Raw genomic sequence first — 15,705 nt, forward strand, 5'->3', positions numbered from 1 at the left:
GGCGACCCCCAAGTCGCTACCCCTGGCTTGGTTGCTAGTGACGGCAGGCGAGGCGTGGCGGGAGCAGTAGGCAGGAGATGGTGCTGGCAGAGGTCTGTAGGCGTAACCGCAGGTGACAGGCTGAACACAGGAGCAATGGTGTAACAGGAGAGCAGGAACCAGGGACAAGGACTAGGGACCAGGTAGCGGATAGGAATCAGGAACAGGGACTAGGGACCAGGTAGCGGATAGGAATCAGGAACAACAGGGAGCTGGGCCAAACGCTATGGAAAGCATGTAGAGGCTCCAACACCTGGAAGGAGGCAGGGCTGGAACTTATAGGGAGTGATTGTGTGCAACACCAATTAGGGGCGGACTGGCCCTTTAAATCTGAGACAGCCGGCGCACGCGCGCCCTAGGAGGCGGGGACGCGCGCGCCGGCCGGCACAGACGGAGACAGGAGCGGAGGAGAGGTGAGGCGCCCCCAGGGGCCGAACTAGCAGCAGCGCCGGGTCCCTGCACAAGGACCCTGGCGGCTGCATGGGGCAGGAGGAGGTCGCGGCGGCGGCCCGGAACACGGGACGCCGCCGCGGCCGTGACACCTACTTCCAGGTTGTGAGCTGGTGGAGGCTCCCTAGTGGTGGAGGCCCTGGGGCATGTGCCCCTGGTGCCCTCCCTTTAATCCGGCCCTGGGACTAATACATGCCTACATATACGAAAGGGCAAAAACATGCAATATTCTGCTATTTCTGATGGAAGATAACTGTGGAGATCTTGCTGAATATATCTGCATGAAATATGGAATAACCGTAAATGTCAGATTTTTCATGAAACAACAAGCTTTATATATATTATGCCATAAAATAGTAATTGCCTTGATTTCTTCTCTATTGGCTCATTCCTCACATTTACATGTTTTAGATCAGGGATGGGAAACCTGTGACCCTCCAGCTGTTGCTCTAGGCATGATGGGAATTGTAGTTTTGCAAAGCTGGAGGGCCACAGGTTACCCTTCCCAGGGCTATCTTAAAGTGAATGTACCATCAGGTACATTCGCTTTAACATGACTCACGGATAGATTGGCGCTGGCGCAGAGAAACCAGTGGGACGCTGGCAAGCCACCACTCGGCTCCAGCGCCTGGTCAGGACGGGTAAGACGTGGGCGGGGCCCAAGCGGTGACCGGGGAGAACAGGCAGGACACTGGCTGGGCCCCCACCTTGCTCCGGCACCTGTGGTGACAGGCCAGAATGTAAGAGCGGAGAACGGGTGGGACACAGGCAGGTCCCCACTTGGCTCCAGCACTGTGGTGACCCATGAGGATGGACGGGACGTGGGCGGGGCCCCAGCGGTGATCGGGGAGAACAGGAACAACGCCAGCGCGGGGGAGGGTTGTTTTTTTAAAAATGCCTTAAAAAAAAAAATCACCAAACACAAAAACATCACGTGGGTATTTCCTAACTGACTCCCGTGTTATGCAGGGCACTGAAGGGACACCGAGCATCCCTCTGCCATAATCCTCCCCAGCAGCCACGGCCTGGGAGTCGGGTCGTGACATCACCACTTTATCCAGGAAGTGAAGCCTTGATGCAGTAGTAAGTGCACAGAAAAAACACTTTATAAGCATTTCCCTTAATAAGTGTATATTGGTGATTTGTATAACTTTTGCTAGTTGCTAGTAAGAATGGAAATTAGGAAAAACACAATAATTACACTTTTCTACTAGTCTTTATTGCTGCCAATGGGATTAAATGTTGTACATTTTCATATACTTTGTTGGAGAAAATTCTGAAATAAATCCCAAACAACAACGAAGGAAAAAGGTCTCTTTTATAAATCTAATATTTTTCAATACGCCAAAAGATTACCTAAAATAAAAAAAAAACTGCATTGTATAAAACACAGAGAGAAGCAGCAGTAGTTTGAGCCTCTGGATTTTTAGACTACCTGATATTCGCTGTGGACACAAAGCTGAAACTAAACAATATAAGAAAGATCACCCTAAGGGACCAACAACCAATAATTTCTTTTCACAGAGGATATATGACTCTCATGCCTACTCCCTTCCAGGAAGTTAACAGGGCTTGTGCCCTCGCTGCTGGTTAAGGTTAGTCACAGTTGGTTAAGGCAGGGAGCAGACTTGTCCTTTGCTTGTGACAGGCAGATCATGGTGGTGGTGATGGTGGCAGCAGGCTGTGTGACTAGTCAGCAGTAGTGTTACTTGTGTGTCACACGCTATCTTCTGGCCTTTCCGAGTCCCAGGCTCTACGTTTCTGCGGCATGGGTCGAATCACAACTTCATGTTTTTTCCGAACACCTGATCTTTCTTCACTGTGAGGTCTTCTCATGGAGAGGAGGGCTTTGTTAAGCAAACCAGCAGACGCAGGGTATACTAGCATACCGGCACTTTCTGGAGTTCCTCTTTGGAACATGAAGTAGTTATCTGCAATAGGTCCCTTGCATTTAAGACGAGTGAGAGCAGACTCTGAAAAAGTACTGTACGTGCGTGGCAGTGGAAGTTGTCTAGTATTATCTTGGGATGACACTACTTCTTTAAGAGGAACTCTATAAGACTGTTGTATTGTTTGCCAGAGTTTCAACTTTTTCTCCAATGTGCACACTTCTCTGAGCACCTTGTTTACTTTATCCATCCTGTCTACTAAGTCAGTGACTGCTGTGGGAAGGCGCTCCACAGCTAGACCAGGCGAATATAAAGGACGGGGGCTAGTTAAGGATAGCACTTCTTCATGCTGGAAATCTGGGATGTCATTTGACAGGGAAGTAGTGGACCTATTACAGAATGGTTCAGTGGAAGATCTTGTTGAACGAGAATCCAAACCTTCAAATTTTACTGAATGGCGATACTAGAAAGGTAAAAAAAATAAAAAATAAAATAGCTGAAACACAAGTAAAAAAAATAACTATTTTGAGACATCTAACTTATTAAATTAAAGGAGAAGTCCAGCGGGGTGACATAGATAATTTTGCTTTGGTTATTCTGTCCCAGAAAGCATATGTGAGAAAAGGTAAAAAGAATTCAAAATTTATGCAACCCCCCTCTAACAGCTACAGACCACAATGGTTAACCATCACCTCTGCTTGCCACTTCTTATGCAAGGAACTTTGTATATATTAACTATGTCTTCTTGTCTACCCTGTTTCCCTGAAAATAAGACATCCCCAGCAAATAAGACCTAGTAGAGGTTTTGCTGAATTGCTAAATATAACTCCTCCCCCGAAAGTAAGACCTAGTGAAGTTTTTGTTTGAAAGCATTCCTGCCGCACAGAACACCAGAGCATGCAGCTGTGATTCTTTTTAGCCTGCTGCCATTGTCCCCTACCTTTACCTTCTGTTGCAGAGCAGCTGCATGCAGGACATGAAGATCGTCACCTGCTGCCAACCCTGATGTTCCCTTCAATGCCTGTCACTTGTAAATGTGCAGGAGAGGCATCAATGGCCCACCGCCATCCCCATTGTCCCCAGGTGTAAAGCTGCACAGTCTTCTGTTATCCTGTCGCCTATGTCCATACTGTGGTCTGTCCCTGCTGTGCTGTACAAGTGTGCCGTGGGGAGCTCCCCCTGGTGGCCGGAAGTCGCCATATTGTGAGCCTTGTCCCTACTGCCCATGTGACGTGAATTTTTCTTCATGGAAAAATGAGAAATCCCCTGAAAATAAGACCTAGCGCATCTTTGGGAGCAAAAATTAATATAAGACACTGTGTCTTTTCCTCGTAGAAACACAGTAAGTACAAATGTACTTAGATTGTCACACAGCCTGCTGTGCAAGATGCACTGCAAACTGTAGACAGTTTTAGTTCCATTTTTGTAGACAGAATGAAGTGCAATATTATAAGATATAATTAGGGATGGTCCGAACCCTCCGAGGTTCGGGTTCGTATGAACCCGAACGCTCGGCATCAGATTATCGCTGTCTGCCCGCTCCGTGGAGTGGGTGGATACAGCGGGAGGACCGCCTGGAAAACTGGGATACAGCCTATGGCTATGGCTGTATCCCAGTTTTCCAGGCGGTCCTCCCGCTGTATCCGCCCGCTCCACGGAGCGGGCAGACAGCGGGAATCATTACGCAGAGTTTGGACCATCCCTAGATATAATACAATGTGCAAAAGATTTGAGGCTGCATTTGAAGCTCTGTCACTAAGGCCATTTGGTCTTTAGTAACGGCTAAAAAGAGACCAAATGCAGGAAGTGATGTCAGTTGGCCCAGTGACTATGAATGCTGATTGGCCAGCAGCCATGTACTGCTGCAGCGGAGTAAAAAACTAACTGATCTCAGGCCCTGCCCATTGGTTTAGAGGAAAATGCGGAAGCAGAAGCAGCACAATGGGGCACTTAACAGACTGATGGAGCTGCCAAATTAAAGTATATATAATGCAAGCATTAACTATATATCTGCTGAGGGGTTATTTTTTATATTACATGACAGACATGAATAGAAAGAAGAAATAAGGATAGAGAGAATATGTGCATAGGTTATGGAAACCATATACTGTATAGTTCCTTACCTCTTTTACTTTGCTTACTCCCAACCATAATTTCAACCTTTTGACAAGAAAATCAATCATCTCATGATCTTGAGGTTCCAAGGTTGGGCAGTAGTTTTCAGCACGAATACTGCGGTGAACACTAAGTATTAAACCACATAAAACCCCTCTACACATCACAAACAGGACTGATCCAAAACATAATCCGACAAAGGGAAAACTCTTTAGTCCAAAACCATGCTGTGTGGTATGAAGAAAGACCGGAAGTCCACCCACATAGGATATCTGAATGAAGATAATAAAGGCAAAAGCAGCATTATGAAAAGTAAAAAAGCATGTAAGCAAAGTGCAGGGAAAATAGCAAACCATATAATAAATAGATGTCCGCCAAAGCATAGCTTATAGAATGACTGCTCATACAGGGGGAATGACTGGAGCAGAAAAACTATTACTTACCACACTTACGCAATGAGTGAGTGCAAGGAATACAATTGTGATAAAAAGAACACATCCCAATAGATCCCGTTTTAACTTTTGAAATGCCTTTCCAAAAATTGACCATCTCCGTACAAAGCGCAGTTGTTGAGAAACCTTGAAAAAAAAATGCTGTTACCTTTACAACCATTTGTATAGTTTTGCTATGACCTAAAATCTCTGTTGCTACAGTATAGAGAGTCTCACCTTTAGCATAATGAGAAAAAGCAGAGAGGCAGACAGTGCTACTTGTATCCTTGACAGCATTGCTATGTTGTACAGGCTGATAAAAGCCCAAGGTTGTGCATGATATTGGGCCATCACATACTTTGCTAGCCAAATCCTTCCGAAATGCACAAATCCAGTGGCTGCGGATGTCAGCCCTATAATAACCTGCGTCCAATCCGGACGGTAAGATGAATTTGCGGTGCAGAGATCTTTTATGGTAGCTAATTCCAGGTATAGGAAACAAATGGCAGCAAGCAGAAAAGATAACTGGTAGAAGATGGAAAGAGACTGGTTAATAACACAGTGACACAGAAGCAATCAGTAAGGCTATGTTCACACATGTTGAAGTTTCATTGCATTACTGTTGCAGTACTGCAGGGTCTTCACAGAAACTGTGCAGAACTGCAATTAAATGAGGCAGTAGCTGAGAAGCTAAGGGTCCAGTTACATGGAGCTAATATCGGCAGAATAGACAAATATCTCCCTGTGTAACAGCAAATGCTCAGGCTGTGTTCACACATTGCATTTTTATTGCGGTACTGCATAATTTAAATGCCGTAATGTGTTATTTCTGTAAAGACACTGCAGTACCGTAGAAGTACTGCAATGAAACTCTAATATTTGAGAATGCAGTCTTATGGTCCTTTTACACGGAATGATTTATCGTTTGAATTTGCACGATAACGATCTAATTCTAACGATAATCGTACGTGTAATCACAGTGAACAATCAAGCGACGAGCGAGAAATTGTTCATTTTGATCTTTCAACATGTTCTCAAATCATCGTTGATCGTTTGCAAAAAATTCGCAGATCGTTCAGTGTAAACATTCTTTCAACGATTTTACATATGTGCGAGATAGGCTTAAGCGATCGCAAATCAATTGCAAAACGATTTTTCCGTACGATGTATCGTTCCGTCTAAACACTGATCGTTATAAAAAAAACATAGTTCATTCAAAATCGTTAATCGTGCGATCGGGCAAATTATCGCTCCGTGTAAAAGTACCATTATTCATCAGCCTGTTTTACCCTGCCTATAAATCATGTGATGAATGTGGCTGATAAACAAATTAAACAAAGGGCTGCACAAACAAATCAGAGACTGTCAAGCTGTGTAATAGAGCCCTAAGTTAAAGGGAATCTGTCAGAACCCAGGCCCTACCTGAAGTGCTGACAGTGTGCTTTAGTTTGCAGTCCCCTAGTGAGCATGTTACCAGGGAGTGTATTATGCGCAATCTCAGGTCTCCTATTGTAATGAAGAGTCAAAGAGGAGTTATGTCTCAGCGTTTGTGCTGCACTCTAGCACACCTTACCACTCCTTTTATCCTCCCTCCTCATCATAATTAATCTTTCCTGCTCAATCATGCTGTCAGCCAGTGCCTATGAGTGTTTATTTCAGACATAACTGGACTGATTAGCAATCAGATATAGTTGAATCTCCAAGCTTGACTGTATTTGGCTGTGGTCTAGGGATAAATCACTTTCCTGGAGACCACTAACAGTTTTTTTTTTACTGGGTTCAATTCCCCTGATGGAAATTAAAGGGGTATTCCCCCCAAGAGCTAAAAAAATGAAATGCTCCCAAACCTAGCTGGCCTTACTCACCAAGTCCCTCTGAGTATTTTGAGACGTCTCCCATCTTTCTAGCTGCTGCCATTCCTGAGTTACAAGTTTTCTAAAAGCCAATCTATATCCAAGATAGGAAACTACATTTCCCATCATGCAATGCTTCTGCCTGATGATGGTGAAGTAGCAGAGCTTAGACAATGAAGGAGATGATGACAGTGTAGCAGAGCTGAGATGGTGGTGTCGGTGTAGCAGAGCTGAGTTGGAAGAGACGTTGTAGCAGAGCTGAGTTGGAAGTGACGTTGTAGCAGAGCTGAGTTGGGGATGACAATGTAGCAGAGCTGAGTTGGGGGGGACGGTGTAGCCGAGCTGAGTTGGGGATGACAGTGTAGCAGAGCTGAGTTGGGGATGACGGTGTAGCAGAGCTGAGTTGGAAGTGACGTTATAGCAGAGCTGAGTTGGGGATGACATTGTAGCAGAGCTGAGTTGGGGGGACGGTGCAGCAGAGCTGAGTTGGGGGGGACGGTGTAGCAGAGCTGAGATGGGGGGACGGTGTAGCAGAGCTGAGTTGGGGGGACGGTGTAGCAGAGCTGAGTTGGGGGGGATGGTGTAGCAGAGCTGAGATGGGGGGACGGTGTAGCAGAGCTGAGTTGGGGGGACGGTGTAGCAGAGCTGAGTTGGGGGGGATGGTGTAGCAGAGCTGAGTTGGGGGGGAAGGTGTAGCAGAGCTGAGTTGGGAAGGGACGGTGTAGCAGAGCTGAGTTGGGGGGACGGTGTAGCAGAGCTGAGTTGGGGGGGATGGTGTAGCAGAGCTGAGATGGGGGGACGGTGTAGCAGAGCTGAGTTGGGGGGACGGTGTAGCAGAGCTGAGTTGGGGGGGATGGTGTAGCAGAGCTGAGTTGGGGGGGAAGGTGTAGCAGAGCTGAGTTGGGAAGGGACGGTGTAGCAGAGCTGAGTTGGGGACGGTGTAGCAGAGCTGAGTTGGGGGGACGGTGTAGCAGAGCTGAGTTGGGGGGGACGGTGTAGCAGAGCTGAGTTGGGGGGACGGTGTAGCAGAGAATGAGTTGGGGGGACGGTGTAGCAGAGCTGAGTTGGGGGGGACAGTGTAGCAGAGCTGAGTTGGGGGGACGGTGTAGCAGAGCTTAGTTGGGGGGGACGGTGTAGCAGATCTGAGTTGGGGGGGACGGTGTAGCAGAGCTGAGTTGGGGGGACGGTGTAGCAGAGCTGAGTTGGGGGGGGGCGGTGTAGCAGAGCTGAGTTGGGGGGGACGGTGTAGCAGAGCTAAGTTGGGGAGACGGTGTAGCAGAGCTGAGTTGGGGGGGACGGTGTAGCAGAGCTGAGTTGGGGGGACGGTGTAGCAGAGCCGCGGACGATTGGGGGGGCAGAGTAATGACATGTCCTATTTTTTAACGGAACGGATCACGGATCCGTGAAATCACGGAACATCTGAATAGCCCAATAGAAAGCAATGGGCTGTAAAATTGTCCGTGCGCACGGATCCGTGAGCTTGGACAACTTCCCGGAACGTGTGAATGCAGCCTAACAGCAGCCATCCCATCAGTGTTCTCAGTCACTTCACTGTGCTGGGACTGAGGACATGTGATGCCGACACGGAGGGTGGGGGCCAGGAGCAGGGAGCGTGTCGGTGTGGACTGAGGTCTGATGATTCTCTGCAATCCATGGAGGTGAATGCATCTAGATAACAACAAAACTGTGCAGAATCCGTAATAACTTTATATTGGAAAGATGGAAAGCTACGGGTGGGCAGCGTATTAATGCAAAAATAATTTTGGGGGGAATACCCCTTTAAATATATACACAAAAAAATTGGATATGCTTTGTACTCTATTCATATGATTATACCATTTGTATCGTGTTTGCAACTGAAGTGTGTAATCAATTACCCCAATTGTGAGATACATATTTATACTAGTGACATTGTAGCTTGCACTTGCACTGACTCATGGTCTTAATGTTAGACCGAAACATCGCATTTTGGGTGAATAAACACAGAGGGGAACATTTATTAAGTTCAGCGATTTTTGTGCTGGGCTTAAAAATGTCCCTGCAGTGCTGAAGCTAGAAATATTGATGTAGAGGTGCAATCCCTCTACATAAATCCTGTGGACAGCCCACCCATGCGGAAAAAAAATAAAATCTACACCATCTAAAGCTGGCATAGGTTTCAATTACATTTTTCCTATGGAAAAATGATAAATGCAGTGCATGCTGAGGCCACGCCCCCTCTGCATGCTAATGCCCCCCCCCCCCCTCGTTATGCCCCCTGACGGCCCCTCTGGCGCAAGAGGCGCAGATGGGCCTGTTGCAAACACAATATTCACAAAAACCCCATTTGAAAATATTTTTAGCTTGCTCAGGCCCATCTGCGCCTAAAAAGGCCTTATAGTCTTTTAATAAATGTCCCCCCGAGGTTGTTTTTTATTTCATCTGTTGTAATGCTGCTGTGTTGTTCTTGGAAATTAAATATAGTTATTTACTTTTTTCATTATTGCATAAAAAACATAATTTTAAAATTAATTTGAACCTGATTGGGAATTCTTTGCCATTTTAAAAATGATACAATGGTGAGGAAAAAAAGGGGAATCAAAGCAAATTAAAAATAAAAACAACTGTTGCTGGTCTCTAGACAGGTGTGTTACCCTGAGACCACAGCTTATCTGATTGCAGATCAGTCCTCTGTTGGCAAATACTGACTGACACTGAGCAAGCAGGGGGCTGGTCAGCATTGATTATTCATGAAGAATAGGGACAAGGGAGGAGTGTTGAGGCGTGTTATAGTGCAGCACAAACACTGAGCCACAACTGCTATTTGACTTTTCATTAGATTGTGCATAATCCACTCCACTGACAAATTACCAAAAGGTACCATGCCCACAAGCGGACTATAACTACAGAAGACTGTCAGCACCTCAGGTAGGGCCTGGCTGCTGACAGATTCCTTTTAAGATACTCACCGCCAGTGCCGTGGGTAAGTTCAGACTATATCTGACCACTGGAAGGTGGAATGGAAGGATGGTCAGTCTAGAAGTCTTGGTGCTATGAGGTGAGAAATTGAGCTGGAGAACAGTGGAGATGTGAAGGCGGACATCCTTATGATACTGGGTTATCTCTACCTCCAGAGAACTAGGGATTGCAAGAAAATTTTTTACAGTCTCAAAAACTTAAGTCAACACAAATAATTTTACAGATTTTTTTAAAGGCCAAGATATCACAATACCACATTTAACTGCAAGCGCCTATGAGGAGGAAACAATATCAACAAGGCTGCTGCCTAGCAATAGACTCCATGTAAGATGATATGGTATAGCAGGAATATTTCTGCTATCTTTAACAGCTGCACCTGCTGTTGAAATGAGTGGACAGTCAGAATACCCCTATTCACCTGCATTGTCAGACGAATTACGGGAATCTTTAACATCATCCTTCCATTAATAATTCTGGAAACATATGGATGGCTCCCAGCAACATTAGTGTCAGCACATACCTTTTAGTAATCCAGCTATTCCTTTTCAGGGTTTGGATGATTTGTTTTGTATTTTGTATTGTGTTGCCAAGTAACTTACATTGTTCCTCCATGCACCTAAAAGGTGGGCAGACATAGTATTAGACGCCTACTTATATATCAAAACAGAAATTTATTTAAATTCTATTTCAGACAGTAAAATCATGTTATATAATATATTATCATGTCTATAATCATACAATTTTAACACCCTGTGAACTAAACATTATCCATTTTGTTAATTACTTGCATATTGCCACAGGATAGCAGTATATAACACAGTACAAATGGCTAGAGCCACAGGGTATGTTGATAATTGCAGCAGTAAATATTCATTGTGCTCTTTATTTACTGTTGTTATTATTAAAAGATGGTCTTATTTTTGCCTTGTAAAAACTTACACAGTGGCGCAGCAGTAGGGATAGGGGTCGCAACAGCATCCGGGCCCCTACCCTCCACCACATGCTGTCACTCTGCAATTCTCCTTGCAGGCTGCTCTCCTCTTATTCAATTGTGTCAGCCTTCTTTACATCACTGATACAGTTAAATAGCCGATTGCTATTAAGAGCAAGGAGGGAGGGCTCTGCTCGCTGTCCTGCCACTTGGCACTTCCTGTGTGATACCAGCAGTGCGATTAACTCTCCCTGCATTACACACCATCCAGACCTGACCAGAAGAGATCAGAGCACCAGAGCAAAGCAGTAGCAAGGACAGGTGAGTATTTCCAAGATGGAAGAATAATATGGGCTGTGGCACCATTCATAAAGTCATGGTGGCACATTAGGGGACGGTAGGTGGACAGTAGCATCATTAAATGATTTGAGGGGGCACGGTGGCACAATTCGTTTCTTCAGTTCACTATCCTCACCTGTTTTATCCCTGCCATGTCCAGTGCTCCCGCCCTCATCCTCCATGCCACCTTTGTTTACTTCCCTGCAAATATTAAATAGCCAGTCACTGGCTTCAGGGATCTTGTGGCATCTACTACTGAGGCCATTGATTGACTGCAGGGTATATAGGCTCATCATCTCTGCAGGGAAGTGAACAAAGGTTATGGTGAGGAGCAAAACAGTAGCACTGGACATGGTGAAGGTAAAATAGGTGAGTATATCATATTTTTTTCTCCTGACTATAACAGACTGAATTTTTTTTTTTCAGACAATCCCTTTAAGGAGTCATGGTGGCATAATTAGTCGGTTCACACGTGTGGCTTTGTGTCGCAACAGTAGGAGATAATATACAGAGTAAGGATCTAAAGACATCTGGGCAATATGGACCGATTGAGGTATTCTTGATGGTCTGTTGTAAACCTGCACCGGGACGGCACCAGGAGGGTTCAGATGTATGAGATAAATAAAGGATATATTTAGCCTCAGACAGTAATTCCAAACTGTTCTCTCTTTTTTTTTGGGGGGGGGGGGGGGGGGGGGGGGTTGGAGGCAATGAGATGTGTAGAGGTGCCTTCGTTCTTGGATTGGTTGGGCAGAGGGAGGGGGGGGGACGCTGGGCATGGGTGCTGTGGGGTGGAGAGCTGGGGGCGTGTCCTGGGGTCGCTCTGGGGGGTGCTTAACCAAGACATATGGTTATTATTTAATAGGAAGAGGTAAGGGTCTTATATGATCTCAATCTTATGTTAAATTTATTATGTTTAGGGAGACATGCCCTCTTTTTCTTTATTGTTTTGTCTTTGTTTGCCTTGACCTGCTCCATCTGTATATTCGAATGCAAGAGTATCTGTAGCTCTGTAGATTTCTTCTGAATGTAGAATGATTCTGTTTTTATTGTTATTATGAAGAGTAAAAATAAAAAAAAGAACTTAAAAAAGACATCTGGGCAGCAACTAGATGAGATGTGACCTGAAGTCATGTTCATGGCAGCCTGGGCCACGAAGTGAAGATTTTAAAATCCATTATCCTCCATCCTTGTTAAAATCCACTAGTGACAAATTGGGTCCATATTTCTGTCCTATGTAAAATGACTGTGCCTTTGTGGTGGCTTATATTAGAGCATTACATTACCTATTACTTTGTGTAAACTATTGGCTGGTCCACTGCAAATTGGATTTAGTATACATAGGTAGAGGTTCTCAGAGATAAAGAGCACAATAGGGAAGTAGTAGTATATGAAACATTAAAGGGGCTGTCCAGCATCACAGAACTTTTTTGCTTTGCTTCTGTATAAGTACACTAGTGTGAACTTTCAAACAGTAATAGAGATCACGACATCATAATTAATCATGATGCTGGGAGCTCCGAGGTCCACTCTGCAGGGGACCGTCCATGCACAGACGTGTGCATTAGCTCTTACCTGTACGATTCCCTGCCCCTGCCATCCAAATGTCAGGTCCCCACTTAGCAGCATGTCCTGGTGATGTCTCGACATGCACAAAGCCAATCACTGCCTGTAAAAGTGACTCACCTTAGGCACTGATTGGCTGAATGGACATTTCCTGTGTGCCAAGACAAAAGCAAGGACTGGACACCATCTGAACAGCAGTGACGAGGAATCAGGCTGATTATATATCACTTCTGTAATTTTTCATGACAAAAACAATTATAGGGCCTTACAGCCCCTTTATCTTGCATACCTTGAAGAACTATGTGAGCCATTTGGTTCTAAAGTAAGATTGCTGCACAGTTCTGCATATTCCCAGCTGGTAGTAGGATATTTTTTTGGAACAACCTTTACAAACTGAGGTGGTAAAGTGGGAAATAACCCTGAAAGATATTATGAAAAGTAAAATGAGAATTAATATTAAAAATAGATATTCATATAACATGATATTTGTATTGATAGATTAAGCAGTGCTTATTCACTGGCAAAAGATCTCACCAGAATTATACTGGCATAGACACGGAGATCCCACCAAGGTCATTCGCGGGTCATTGTAAAGGTGAGCAGGAAATGTACTTTCAAGCCAATACCATAGATCGGAAACACTGCAAATACAATTCATACAGTAAGATTCTTCCTGCTCCTTATGAAACCCTCCTTTATAGTTTATTATAAGTGGTCCTACCTTTGTATTGTAGTAAAGCTGCCTTCAGCACCGTTAGTCCTTCCAATAGATCTATTAAGAGCTGAGTGGAGTAGTCGAATGTTGTTATCATGAAAAGTAGTTTGAAAATTCATCATTAGCACCAGAAGTAGGAAGATGACATAACCTGTACAACTCTGAAGATGAAAGAAACCCTTTATTACTTACAGCCTGTAGACCATATTGGTTAAAATAAACAGGAAGTCAAAAGATGATACTTCTTACACTTCGGGATCCCAAACATATTAGATATGTGTTGGCTGAACCTCACAATTTTTAGGGAAACTGGCTCACTATCTAGCCTACATGGGGGTAGCACTTATTTATTTACTGTAGATAAGCGATTGCAGTTTGGCAATGGTAACAACCCCAAATCAGAAAACATTAACACTTGGCCGATTAATTATAGTTAATTAATTATAGTTAAATTATAATTATGTATTATTATTATTATTATTATTATTATTATTATTATTATATTATATATTATTATTATTATATATTATTTATAATATATATTATAATTAAATATAGTCTTCTATGTTTCTTCTATTTAGTCACAATCTAATGTTTACAGGCAAAAAAACTGAGTAAGCATGTGCCCCCCATGGTGTCGCTTCAATAGTTAAATTTACCAAAAACTTACATTTTCCAGGTCAATTTAAATGGGTCGTTCACCCATTTAAAAAGTGCCAGAGATTTGTAATTTACTTCTATTTAAAAAATCTTACTGTACCTATCAGCTGCTGTATGTCCTGCAGGAAGTGGTTTATTCTTTCCAGTCAGACACATTGCTCTCTGCTGCCATCTCTGTCCATGTTAAAAATTGTTCAGAGAAGGAAAGGTTTTCTGTGGGGATTTGCTACTGAGCTGGAAAGTTCCTGATAAGAACAGAGATGGCAGCAGAGAGCACTGTGTCAGACTGGAAAGAATACACCACTTTTTGCAGGACATACAGCAGCTAATAAGTACTGGAAGACTGGAGATTTTTTTAATAGAAGGACATTACAAATCTGTATATCTTCCTGGCACCAGTTAATTTAAAAGAAAATTGTTTTTGGTGAACTAACCCTTAAAGCACATTTTTTCCTATTTAGCTAGAACTTTCTATATTAGGCTCTGTGATTCTCACCCTGATCATGGTCTTAAGTGCACGCACTCTCCTTGCTTCCTCTTTTGCCTGGAGAAGGCTGAAACCCCCTGGGGCTCGAACTTTATCAAACTGATCCGCTATCTTCTTCACAAGTGGCTCTTCCACCAACCCCAGCCCTTCACTGAGAACAGGGGGGCAATATAGTGCATAGTAAAGTGACAGCAGCACAACCTGTCAATGCAAATATATACAATTATAGAACAAATGCAATCAAACACAAAAAATAGGCCATGGTTGAACAGCAAATTTGGGCTTATAATCCTGATCAGTGCAGAGATGACAGAGCTGCAGACCCAGGGGAAGGCCTCCGAGGACACCGGAGAAGGCCCAAGCACACTAGGGAACATGGTAAGGTGAGTAAATCCTTTATTATTTTATACTACAATCATCAGCCGTCACCCGCACATCACTATTTCGTGTATCGATGTGTGCCCGATGCCGAATGCATTTAGGTCAGGACCTAAAGAAATGATCAGCCGATGATCGTTTCATCGGCTAATTGTTCTCTCTATCACATGGAGCAATAATCGGCCAGATTGTCCTGTTTGGAATGTGAATTGCAGTTGACAGTTCATTTTAACTAAGCAAGCTAATATTTTTTTTAAGAATGCAAAACATTAATTATTCAATCATAGCATAGTTACAAAGCACATAGAAATTATACAGGTAAATACATTAAAAAACTGTGTGGGGTTATAAGCTGGGATTTTTTATTTTTTGCTTACATAGTGCAGCATAGGCTATAGGTTTTGGCTAATGTGGCAGGGATAAGATTTCGGCCATCTTGCTTTGTATTTGCCCTTTGAAGTGATTTTCTTATGCTGCCTACAACTTTTTTTATTTTTTTATTTATGGAAATACAGTAAGTACTAATTTTTCCAGTATGGTCTACATGAGACAAGAGAAAACATTTAACATCTAAACCTATTTTAGAAATTAGAATTTGTCTACTTACTCTAAGAGGCTCCAGAAATATTGCAGATGTAAGCATTGCACATGTGCAAGAAATAAGCCATAGTAAGAATCCATGCTCAGGAAGTGATGCCATGTATAGAACTGTGACCACAGCACACCCAGCTATTATCATGAATGAGACAGAATAAACCACCCAAAGCATCCCAGAAGGGAAGAGCCAACCAAGAGGCTTCCAGCGAATACCTATGTACACAGAGATTCAAAGTAATACATCAAGCAATGGAAATAACAAAAATCTGAATACCACCTTATAGGGGTATTCCACTT

The 15,705-nt window shown here is 43.8% G+C and overlaps 1 protein-coding gene across 1 annotated transcript in view; it reads right to left on the minus strand.

The window, feature by feature from the left end:
* Nucleotides 1-1,716: 1,716 nt before the first annotated feature.
* LOC138771863 (polycystin-1-like) overlaps nucleotides 1,717-15,705 on the minus strand; it is a 125,269-nt gene continuing 111,280 nt past the window's right edge. The window contains exons 39-49 of the mRNA XM_069951866.1: nucleotides 15,419-15,621; nucleotides 14,443-14,634; nucleotides 13,293-13,447; nucleotides 13,106-13,212; nucleotides 12,861-12,990; nucleotides 10,256-10,351; nucleotides 9,726-9,894; nucleotides 5,162-5,449; nucleotides 4,937-5,071; nucleotides 4,502-4,765; nucleotides 1,717-2,841 (exon numbers count right to left, since the gene is read on the minus strand). Coding sequence (XP_069807967.1) covers nucleotides 2,206-2,841; nucleotides 4,502-4,765; nucleotides 4,937-5,071; nucleotides 5,162-5,449; nucleotides 9,726-9,894; nucleotides 10,256-10,351; nucleotides 12,861-12,990; nucleotides 13,106-13,212; nucleotides 13,293-13,447; nucleotides 14,443-14,634; nucleotides 15,419-15,621 — 2,375 coding nt within the window. The 3' untranslated portion in view covers nucleotides 1,717-2,205. The remainder of the gene's footprint in view (nucleotides 2,842-4,501; nucleotides 4,766-4,936; nucleotides 5,072-5,161; nucleotides 5,450-9,725; nucleotides 9,895-10,255; nucleotides 10,352-12,860; nucleotides 12,991-13,105; nucleotides 13,213-13,292; nucleotides 13,448-14,442; nucleotides 14,635-15,418; nucleotides 15,622-15,705) is intronic.

This window comes from Dendropsophus ebraccatus, chromosome 14 (assembly GCF_027789765.1).
Source record: "Dendropsophus ebraccatus isolate aDenEbr1 chromosome 14, aDenEbr1.pat, whole genome shotgun sequence".
NCBI lineage: Eukaryota > Metazoa > Chordata > Amphibia > Anura > Hylidae > Dendropsophus > Dendropsophus ebraccatus.